Source organism: Lissotriton helveticus, chromosome 6 (genome assembly GCF_964261635.1).
Source record: "Lissotriton helveticus chromosome 6, aLisHel1.1, whole genome shotgun sequence".
In the NCBI taxonomy this organism is placed as follows: Eukaryota; Metazoa; Chordata; class Amphibia; order Caudata; family Salamandridae; genus Lissotriton; species Lissotriton helveticus.
Genome location: NC_136067.1, coordinates 1,592,975,129 through 1,592,987,394, shown reverse-complemented (window position 1 = coordinate 1,592,987,394; position 12,266 = coordinate 1,592,975,129). Strand labels below are relative to the sequence as shown.

At 43.4% G+C, this 12,266-nt stretch overlaps 1 protein-coding gene across 1 annotated transcript in view; it reads left to right on the top strand.

Moving 5' to 3' along the window:
* The first annotated feature begins 629 nt into the window (after nt 1–629).
* TNFAIP3 (TNF alpha induced protein 3) overlaps nt 630–12,266 on the top strand; it is a 46,365-nt gene continuing 34,728 nt past the window's right edge. Inside the window, exon 1 of the mRNA XM_078649394.1 lies at nt 630–955. Within this exon, the coding sequence (XP_078505520.1) occupies nt 858–955 (98 nt within the window). The 5' untranslated portion in view covers nt 630–857. The remainder of the gene's footprint in view (nt 956–12,266) is intronic.

The window sequence follows — 12,266 nt, the reverse complement described above, 5'->3', positions numbered from 1 at the left end:
TCCCCTATAGATAAGAAATTCAGTCACGAAAGCCAGCAAGCAGACAATCCAGTCCGGATGGGCAGGACGAAATGGAGACAGGGCATAAACAAAAAAAGCCTCAATTTCAATCGGAGGCCACCGTTTTACATAAACGATGACGTCAGCCAATGAAAATGAGGGGTGGGACTTGAAGTCCGCTTCTGAAATCTCCTCTATCACAATAGCCCTCGCAGAGTGAGCAGCGCATATGCGCTGCAACGCTAGGAGAGACCTAAAAAGTAAATGTGCATTTTCTTTTGCAAACAGATTCCAGACTGCAGAGGTTGCCAAATGAATTTTTAGACCTCGGTTGCTTTGTGGGGTTATAAATACATGGTAGGTTTTACTGTATATTCTGACCTGGTTTTGACTGCTTTAAAAAAAATTTTTTAAAGAGACAAGAGCCAGCAAACGTGTTTATCCAGATGTCGTCAACTTCATGCCACAGACACCATATGGACGCTCTACAAGTTCAGGAGCAACAAATACGATCCAGCCGGACAAGTGTCTTTAGCCCCTCACTGGCTGCTGCTCTCCCTCCCCCAACGCGAGCCAGTCGGCTCCCTGCGGGCGTGTAAGCAGGCCGGGGCGTTGCCTTGGTTACACCTAGTAGGCTCGACTACATCTGCTATAGCTCCGCCTCTTCCTTCATTTTGACAGCTCGGAATTTCCCCGTGAGTGGAAATTCCCCTACCCAGGAAGTGCAACAGAGAAAGACAAACAGAAAGAAAGACCCTACAGTGTTTAGTTAGGTCAGGCGCCCGGGTGAACAGTCTAGCGGTAGGGGCCTGCCCAGGAGCCTTTCACTTCACCAGGCGAGGGTGAATGGAGCTTGTATGGGGCGGACACTCACGCGCTGCACAGAGAGCAACAACATCACCCCGAGCCGCACCGCCCGCCATTTGCAAAGAACAATCGTAACACCGGACGAAAGGTAAATTATTCCATCCTCAGACCCCGGGTTGGCCATTTTGTATGCGTTTTTTCCTTCGTTTCACACTGTACCCAATCATTTCACGGATGGGTTGAACCCACATGTTTTCTAATCCTATCGTCTTTATTATCTTAGTATGTGGGTGGGTGAGTGTGTTTGAGGGGGCATCGTAAAATTTTAAAAATAAGGCGCTGGCATTTATTATAGCGATTTGTGTTAACACTGCAAGTCACATATTAAATCCCGCCCGTGACAGTGTAACGTTCCACCTTTCAAGAGGTCTGTAAAATGGGTACCACGTTTGTTTTGGTTTCGATAGCATCATGTCTTAAGGGCTTGGCCTGCACGTTATGTACTGTCAATCCTATTTTACCTCTACGAGTCAGACCACTTCTTACCGATGCAAGTGTCGCGACTGTTTTTTTTGGGGGGGGGGGGGTTTGTACCATCAACACTTTATTCTCTGGGAGCTCTTTAATGAGCATCACCGGTGACATCTAGCCCTGACTTTCAAGCCAACAGCACTTTTCCTGCTGGGATTCTCTTAGCCAATACTTACCATTTTAAACATGAAACTACACGTCCCAAATTGAAACCTATTGCTGACTAAAAAGCCGAAGACTGGCTGAAAGTTTAACAAGTGACGTGGGTTCCCTAGGCAGCTCTGCTTCTTTGGGGTCTGAGCTCTACACATTATATTGTCACCCCTGCACAGGACAAATGATTTCTCTGTGGAATCAAGTTATCCTGTTCCACGTTTAGTCCTTAGACAACTACACTTTTCATTCTGGACTTGTACTTTTTAAACCCACTATACCAGACATGTGGCCCATCTTGGGCTTTCTAGCCAATGTTTTGTGGGACTTGAAATGTTGCTTATCAGGCGGAGAAGTGTGGCTCACTGGTTAGAGGAGGCAGACCTGGAAGCAGAGGTCAGCCCGGGACCAGGGTTCATTTCCCGGCTCGGCGGGGTCTTGAGTCCTAAAATGTCCATGGACTCGACAATTCTCGCTCCGGTGCCTACTCAATTCACGGGTTCACACTCTGCGACTCTGGGCAATAGCTTGCTTAATCTCCACAACGGCCCCTCGCGGTGGGATGCCTGGCTTTCACCTTGCGGATACCCTGCCGGGGTTATCTCACAGGGGAATACCAGGACGGGTTCCCTAAGCAAGCGCTTAGAAACCGCTTGGTGATTTGCGCTATATAAATTCCTGTACATTTACATTTACATGCATGTGGAACTTGGAGTTTCGAATTCAAAATATGCAAGTCTAAAAAGCATTAACAGCAGTCGGGCCACTTGACAACTGTGACTTCCCTCTTCGCTCTAAGAACGATCTCAAAATTAACATGTTATTGGATTGCTCGTTTGTCATTCTTAGTTCACCTGCAGCCGTGAACGTTGCCCAACTTCTTCCACTTCTGGATAAGCACACAGAAACTGTTGTGAAAGGAAATGTCTGCAATCATGTTTGTTTTAGAAGGCCTCGATGAGGGGTGCTACCAATTCTTTGGAAGTCACGTAGCTGTCTATTTGCAAAAGGCCTAGTGTGGGCTTACCAAGAAATTATAAAGGCTTATAGCTTGCCCATTGGTTGGCTTTATTGTCATTATCCTTTGATTGCTTTTTATGATGGCATGTATTGTCCGTCTTGTATTTTGGCCCTCTCCTGGAGCATCATTTCTTTACCATTCTTTTGATTGACTGACATGTGTTATTTCACTGTTCACTTCAAAGGAACTTTTTCTTTTTGGTTAAGCACTCCATGAGAATGCATGTGTTTTCCAGCTCTCCCCCTCATGTGCTTCCCATGTTCTTTGTTGCTCTCTCACGTGTGCTGCTCTGTCTCGTGAACTTCTCTCTACCTTTCCCACACTTTGTATTGCCATCGCCGTCGTGTCCTCCCCTGTCCATGTACTACTCTCCTCCTGCACTGCTTCTCCTCCTGGCCCTGCATGCTGCGTATTTTTCTCCCCCATTTTGCTTTCTCCCTCATTTTGCTTTCTCCCTCATTTTGCTTTCTCCCTCATGCACAGCTTTTCTACTTCTCTCCCTGCTCTTACGTTACCCCCCCTCCTCACCCCTTTGCTTTCTTTAAAAAATGTATTTGTTACTTTGCGCAAAAAATATTTTAATTTAAAAAATGTACCTATCCAAGTGGCATCCTCCATCTTGGGTTGGTAAATAAAAAAGCAAAGCAAATGGCACCGCTTACTTCCGCTGGTGTGTGCATGCATTGTAATACATGCACACACATACATAATCGTTCATGTTTGCGCCAGCGGAATGACAGTTACTTCATCGTGCCTTTATTCTTGTACTTAAAAAAAAATGCTGATGCTGTACAACATAAAGAAAAAGCATTTTGCTTCTTCTCAGATGATGTAAAGCATCGGTAAAAGGCATTGCAAAGTCAATAGGTCTCAAAGGTAAGCACTATTGTCTTTGCCAATGCTTTTTTGGGGGGAGGGGGGCACAGGACAGGTGTTCTACAGCTACTAATATCCTGTGAAACTGGCTTGCTCTATAATGCTGGCTTCTGAACTAAACTTAGCTTTAAATTTGACCAGGAATTTGTTTACATTGAAGCACAGGTGCTACTAAAGACACTGAAGTTCCTTCCAATATACCAAAGTCTCTGGCAGAGCTTTCATTTTTCTCAGATCAATGAGTATCACATCACATCTAGGGTTCCGATTAACAAAAGCTTTTATGGGTACTGCAAAGAGTGCTACAAGCGTAGTCTTTTATATACTCGTCTTTTATATACTCTAACATGCCTTTGTGAGTCAACCTTGAAATGTCCAACTCCCTATAAGTAAACGTGCAAAGAGGGCACATTCTTACCTATCTATACCACATGTGTATGGATATTCCCCTTGTATTCCTATTTTAGATGTTTGGGTAAATTCGCCAAGGCATGTGAGAGTTTGTAAAAGAATACTACATTAAATACTCCAAAATACCTTTGGAAATAGGCCTCCTGGTTTTTGTTTGCATTCTGGGACTTGTAGTCCTGCTTAGCCCCTTATAAAATCAAGTCTACTAGTACCAGAATACAAGGCAAACACCTGGCATGGATGGGAGCAAATGCGTGAACCTGTGAAACGTGCACGTTTTCTTAAAGAGTCGGTGCAATCAGATCTTTCTGCTTGCAAAGGACGCAGAAGGTCTGGACTTTAAAAAGTCTTGTAAATCTAAATGGTGTGAGCTGTAGTACATGTAACGATCACAGTGTTAAATAGTTACTCGCCAGGCGCTATGTATGTGTGTGCTACCTCGTTCAGTGATGTTTAGGTACTCTGGTTCTGCTGCACCAAATGGCTGTCATTTCTGTTTTGGGGCATAGGTCTGTAAAACAAGGATTGATCCCGTTACACACTGCCCAGTTTGCAGCCTTGTATCTTCTAATTACAATTCTTGAGGGTATAGTGCTGTTGTGTGGTTTGTAAACTGGGAGTTAGGTTGAGGGTTAGAGGATGGTCAGATTTGAAAGAAAACTTTTTTTTAGCAGAGTTTAGGAAAACGTTTTCTAATCAAGAAGTTAGTTTCTCCAAATTGGGATTTGTTTTAGTATACATGCAGTGAAGGGGCAGAGACAGATTCCTAAACCAAGCTTTCTAATACTAATGTTCTGCACAATAGTTGAAATGATATTAGGGACTTTTAACTTCACTTGCATCTTAACTGTTCTTGCAGTATGCCTCTTGTGTGCTTGGACTTTAATCCCTGGCTAATGCAAACTCTTGATTTTCATCCAGCACAGTATTATGCCTTTCTAGTCAATTCACTTTGCACAGCCCCACTCCCACAGTTGGATGTGTTAAAACGCTTATCATAAAGGTTGATATCCGTTCTACTGTTGACTTTTTGTGGACCCTCCCTTTTGTTGGATGTATTTACAGAACATATTCTACGCTTGAACAATATATTAAGGTTGTTAAAGTTCTAGTTCACCACTCTGGGCCCAGGGATCTTGTGCCATTATGTTGCATGGTAGTCTGCAGAGAGAGTAGACGTGTACATGTCAGCTGGCGGCTTCTTCTAGGTCCTTTGAACCTTGTGTACACCTTTATGCGCGCTGCCATGCTTGCTGCCCTCTTTACCACCCTAATCTGTGACTGTAATTTAAAACTCACGTAGAAAGATGTACCCTCCTTATAGAAGTATTTGCATATATGCAAGCCAGTCAATCATATATATTTTTTAAAGTAGTCATCCTTGAATTGCTGGTTTTCCATATAGGTCAAGACTGGCAGGACCTTTTTACCACTTAAGGAAAATATTAATTAACTGTAATATTCCAAAGTGTTTTGGGAAGAAGTAACAGGTGGCAGGACCCGTCCACATTTACTCATGTGACAATATCGTATATTGTCCTAGTTTTGAGCATTAATAGTTAGTTCGCAATAACAAACATTTCTGGTAAACTTTGCAACATCGTGAAGGCGACGTTTTTCTTTTTGCCTCTTATGCATAGAAAAACATTGCAAAAGTCAAAGTGGCAGAGGAAAATTATGCAAGCGTTTGACATTCTGCATAGAAAAGCTTTGCAGATGGTAACATTGTAGGGAACAATTCTTTCATAGATTTCCCAGCCAGGGCTTGCTTCGATTAGAGGCGAAATTATCTTGCAACGTGGAACAACTTTGTGAATGTAATCTGGGAAACTGTGCGGCCTTCACAGAGAGTGAAAATCTGGAACATTTTAAAACCGCTGATGGGAAAAAACCTCTGCATCCCATCATTAGCAGAACTGGTTGAAATGATCACCAGTCACAAAACTATAATTGGAAATCTGTTTAAATGAGTGCCGTCCTGTAAGGGTATGAGAATGTCCAATCCGCTTAATAACAGTACTCTAAGACCAGAGAATGGGCTTCTAGGATAGAATGTGCCAGTAGACTGTTGTGTTTTTTAATGTTAATGTAAATGCTTGTATGTCGTGGTAAGGCAAAATTGGCCAACATAAATAGGGCCTTATTACAAGTGCTGTGGTTCTGGGACTGCCGTACTCGCGGTGACGGTCTGACCACCCCCACCCGTCTGCCCTATTATGAGTGTGGCAGTGTGATTGTGTCAAGACCACCACCAGGATCAAGGATCTCGCTGCGGTGGAGGTCTTCAAAGGGCCTGAATATGCTGGCGATGCTAATGCCGGCACCGCTGAGCATATAACTACCTGCATTTTCACCACCCATTTCATGGCGGGGTCCCCACCATGACAAATGCAGGTTAAGGGGGCCCTAACGACGACCCTGGCCGAATATGGCCATGGGGTGCCAGCAGGGGGGCACATGTGGTGCCCCCTGGAATTGCACTTTTGTTCCTGCACGGTGTGGCATGCATTACATGGTAAATGCCACATGCCACACCAGGTACAAACATGCTGCAGTCTCTCATAGCGGTGGTATGGATGTTAGGCTCTCCTATGAACCTAGGATACCACAGCGGTGAGACTGTTGCAGCACCTCCTGCCTGCCTGCCTTGGATTAAACTCTCAACACAGCGGGCGGCGGATGCACAACGAGCTTGGGAGTCTTCCCAGGGCCACGGCAGTGTTGGTACCAGACAAAGACCGCAAAACTCGTAAGAAAGCCCAAAGCCTTCTCATGTGTCAGTGGCATATTTGCCTCCAAAAAGCCAAGTGGGTCAAGGCACATGCTGCAGAAACCAGTGTAACTTTAAAAAGGTGTCTTGGGTTGGGTTCGTAGCAGCTTCGACTCCCATTTTTTGTTTCTGGTAAAATGAACTGGGTAAAAGTAATACCTAGTACTTGTAGTGCCAGGAAATGTAAAAATGTTCAACGTAAAGTTCAATATAAAAACATGATATTAATATGATTATGATAGATGCAGAAGATTCTCTTTCTTGCTTGCATCAAGGTACAAGTCACTTGCCACTTTTTCCCTCTATCTCAGGGAAGGCAACCACTGTAACATTTATTAGTAATAATTGCTACTACAGTGTTGCTGGGAGAGTAAACCAGTGGATTTAGCACAAAAGCAGTTTCAAAACAAGCAACGGCAAAAGTCTGGGGTGCAGTTGACTCCCGAGTACAACATTTAAAAAAAAACTGCTACAGTGAAAAATACAAAAATGTGTTTTCTATATACAATGCATTTATGAGTTAAATAATTCAATGTGTGCTAATTAAGTGTACTATTGAGAAGTAAAATGGCCACTCATGTATTACAAAGCAAGCACTTCATACAAGGTGAATGATGCAACAAACTGCCAGTTTCATCAGGTGAGAGAGTAATAGTCTTCTGGACGGAGCCACAGCCCACATTATGTATATTGTAAATAATTATTAACAATAGGTCTCATAGATAGCTACGCTGTCAAGCAAGACATAAAGAATTTCGTGAGTGGAGTAAAATCCTTATTGTTCTTTGCAAGTATAGGGCTTACTGAGGCATTTCCAGTGAGAAGCCGATGCACCTTTTTAATAAGCTCGCCGACTGCTCGTCTTCTGATAGGATGAGAAGTCTGGAAGTGCTGGCCCATTTGTTGTACCCAGTGATTGTAAACCTGGAGTCAAAGATAGGAAAGGCCCATTTAATCAGCTGGTGTGCACCAACATATTCAAGCCAGTAAGTAGCCTTTTACCCAAACCTGTGTTATTGTGTTGACCAAGCAGATGATCCTGCGGTTTATATACGCTTCTGTGTATACAGGTTGTTTTTGCAGTTCGCATTCTCCCTGGATGTCCTATTCCTACAAACAGGGTGTCTGGGCTGCTGAGGTCTGCAAAACATAACCCTACAGCACCTGTGATGCTGGGGCGAGGAGTGGTCTAATTATCATTCCTGCACCCGGAGCTAATAGACCCCTTAGCCGCTCTGTACGTTTTTCGCGACTAGGGCTGTATTCTCTTCGACTATCAGGCCATCCTTCACCTGGCTTTTGTCGTCTACTATTATCTGCATCCATTATTTTGAAGCTATTCTTACCGCTAAGCACAGTGAAACCACGATACCCAGTGGTCAATCACCCGATAGCCTAGATTGTTTCCTTTACTTGGATAATTGTAACCTCGAGCACTCAGTACATTAAGACGGTGACCTGATGAAGGCGATAACGCCGAAACGCGCGTAGTCCCATCTACCGCCTTACCTCCATCTAATTGTCTAAGTTTTGGTTGTACTGTTTTCCATGAATTATGTCCTTGTATATAAAATGTGTTAATGTAAACTCATATAATATCCTGAATCATGATAACAGAATTATAATATTGAAAGCATATACTGAGAAATTAACTTTAAAATAAAAGAATATAAAAGCTTTCTTGAATATTTTGGTTATATACTCTTAATTATATGCCACTTTTTAGATACTGTCGTGTGGTGACATTTTTGAAAATTTTCCTTGACCTGTAACTACTTTGTCAATAACGTGACTGACTCAGCTATATCCTCTTACCTACAACACCAACATATTCAAGCCAGTAAGTAGCCTTTTACCCAAACCTGTGCTATTCTGTTGACCAAGCAGATGATCCTGCGGTTTATATACGCTGCTGTGTATAAAGGTTGTTTTTGCAGTTCGCATTCTCCCAGGATGTCCTATTTCTACAAACAGGGTGTCTGGGCTGCTGAGGACTGTAAAACATAACCCTACAGCACCTGTGATGCTGGGGCGAGAAGTGGTCTACCTGAGAGGGCTCCAGCACAGCATTCCATTTCCAGGCCCCCAGGCCGATACCACCTCTGTCATTATACCCCATAGTTTGAGACAATGACTGCAGGCCAAAACTAAACTTGAAGATCTCAGACGCTGCTGCAGCCAAAACCCACTGGTGCAGCTATGGTTCCATAGACACTAATGCAAACAAGAAACCAGGGCACCCTGCCGCCTCGTTGGGTAGTAAAAGACAGCCATAATTAGGGTGTTGCTGCACCAATGATGGCTGTGTCATTGCTGGTACCCCACGAATGTCTCCTAGCACTGAAAGTAGGACAATAGCCCATTGCCTTCTCTTATGAAAATTCAGAGTCCGAGATACTGGAAGCAAACAGCCTCGTTGTCATTAAAGCAGAATCCCACTTACTGACAGCAGGACACAGAACCCCACTACCCCACTGTTTTTAAATGTATTTTTATTTGCTGGAGAGGTATGCGGAAGCACCGTTGTGACTGGCTGCTTTTACAGTGACTGGCACGGATTTCAGTGGCTTACTCACCAGATTTTGAAGTTGAATCCTATCGTTTTGCTTTACACCACTGGTGTTACCGCCCACATCGCATTTTATGGATGTCAGATAAATATTGGCAGGGTAAACCTACCAACATTTATTGAGGGAGAAATGCCCGGTATTTACCGGAACATGCAGATTTTGTTGCGTTAAATGGTTGTAATACGGAATTGTTTTCAAGGGGGTATTTTTATTGCTAGAAGCAATGTTTTGATATCCTCAACCAACCCCCCACCCCGCCCAAGACTGACGACAGTCGCAACAATGTTTTTGGCTTCTTCTTGATTGACATGCTGCCTCAGTCGCGTATTTTAAACATTGTTGCACTTGATGAACATTATATCGTTCAACAATGCCAATTTATTAACTTGTACATAAAAAAAATCAAATAGATGGTTATCGCCCTTTTATTGGGGTGGACTTTAATTATTCAAAAAAATGATGCGAAAACCCCCAATCATATACACTTTCTCTGAGTTCCAAAAGCTGGGTCTCACATTATCATATACGGTCTCGGGTTCTTTATTTGTAGGAGACGGTTCCTTCGATCAGCCCAGTAATGTTGAAACTGCCAAGAAAAATGGTACACTGTTCCACTTGAAGGTTAATTCAGATGCAAAGATTATTTACGCCCCTCTTTAACACTAACATAAATTAGGAGCTGAGTTCAAGCCCATCAGGCTAACCACCAGTTTTTGTCCCACTCATGTAAAATGTAAAAAATAAACTAATAAAGAATGCGAATAAATCTGTGCACTTTAGTCCCACTTTTTACCACCAGAGTGTTAATTGGTGCTATAACATACCTGATGAAGGATGCACTCCTTTTTAGAACTTGAGTGTTTTTGCACCAAGTAGTTACACCAATCGCTAGAGGTCGTAAATTGGTCTCTCATATTTATAGAGCATTGCGGGCGGGTCTTACTGCGCACCTGATGCAGTCTAGGTGGGATGCAGTGTTGGAGGAGCCCCTTACCAGATTGTGAATGGAAGAGAGTACATGAAGGAGTAAAACAAATCCGTTCCAATACCCGATTTAAACTCATTCAATTTCATATCGTACACCAAACCTATTTAACCCCGCAAGTGCTGAATAAAATATATTCCGATCATTCCTCCTGTTGTCCCAGATGTGGTTGTGATGCTGTCTCATTTTTGCATATGGTGTGGGAGTGCCCGAGACTGGGTTCCTTTTGGAACTCCATACTAGAGAGATTGCGTTGAGTAACGGGATGGACGCTACTCCAGACTATAAAAAAGATTCTGTTTGGTTTACTCCCCTGTTCCAAGGGTATGAAACTTACATGTAGATTTCTCCAACTGGGACTGGTGCTGACAAAAAGATGGATTGTGATCCACTGGATGGGTTCTCAACCCCCCAAGGTGGACAGTTAGGCCAAAGATTTGAGGGGAGTGCGCAACAGCGGAATTGATCCGTATGAAGAGGGTCAGGAGGGATGATAAGCTGGAAGAGGATGCTAGGACCTGCTATGCTTTGATGTTAGAGATCCCCTTGGAGATTGCCTCTGACACGCAGCGCTCGGAGGGCACACAAGTAGTCCGCACTGGGGTTGAGTCAGAGACGCAACATTCAGACACTCCCGTGATAGCTGCGGAGTCATCACAGAGTGGTATAGATCGAGTGGGGGAAGTGACCTATGGCAATACCGGAGATTCTTTATATGCGTGACCAAGGAGGGGGAGGGGGATTGTTTCTGACATCTTATTTTTTGTGATTTATTTGTTGAGAAATTTAAACTCGCTATGTGCTTTGTACACATTAGAGATGCAGTTTCTCACAATCAATCTGCACTTCTAGTGTAAGAGGTATTATTCCTTTATGTATATTCTTCTGTGCTAATCTTAGCTATATGTCAAAAATGTCTGTTGTACATGCATTGTTCTTTTATAAAAATCGATCTGCATTGAGAGATTGCTATTTCTGAAATGACTTTTGGAAGCCGGAAGGTTTGAACTCTTAATAAATAAAAACATGTTTTAAAAAAACAAAAGTAGTAACAGCAAATTCTAAATAACCCCATTACTGTTTTAACTAAGGCAAGGGGGGTCCGATTGTACTGAAACACTTGATAGCAATGCTTGATAAGCTAATTTACTATAACTCAATGCCAAGAATTCATCTGTCTTACTATTTTGTTGGTGTGTCCGATTCAACAGCTTTGTCAAGTTATGAGAGACCCTATTACACACCTGTGGCACATAAGTTGACTCCATTTTCTCTTCTCCCCTTCTCAATTGATGCTGAAGTCACTTTGAGCCGAATGATATCCTATCCAAATAGGCAATATTCCTTTGGCAATTTACCTCCAACCCATAATAGCCTAAATGTATAGTGCTGTCTTTCTAGAGTGGGTGGGTTGAGCGATGCAGAGGATTTACCTGGCCTTTGTGCAACCACCCGCCCACTCCACTGTTTGGAGTACACCAAAGTGCAAAACTCCCCAGAGTGGAAACTGCACTTTAGTGTAGGGGGATATAAGCATATGTTCATATATTATGATGTGGCATTGAGTAATAACAGCCAACTCCTCCATAATGTCCTTGTGATAGTCGCAACAGAAAACAAGCATTGGCATTGCCAATAGGTCTCGCTCGTGGGACCTTATAAGTATTTAGTTTTGCAGCACAATATCCTTGTTGCACCAATGATATTGTGCTGTAAAACTAAATACTTATAAATAATAGTAAAAATTAGTGTGGACGAAGGAACATAAATTAAAACAAGACGGAATGGAAGGCAGAGAAGGGGAGGGGGGAGGAGAAATGCGACACGGCGGGCAGGGGAGGGGGCCGAGTGGGGAGAGCGGCGAAAAAAATGTCAACAAATGCGTGCGCCGGGAAACTGAGCCATGACTAATTAGGGGAGGAGAAGCCGAGAAGCCGCAGAGCGCACGCTGGGCGAAGCCCTTTGATGTGCTGTGCGGCGGCCGTTAAAAAAATGCAATTAGGAGGGAGGGAGGCTGATGCGCGTGCTTGTTTGATCACGTGATTCACGTGAACTTAAACAAAACCGCAGCAGAAAGCCCTTGGTTTGACGAGGATTTTGGCTACTTGAATTCTCGCTCCGCTCGATGCGCTTGTGCGCATC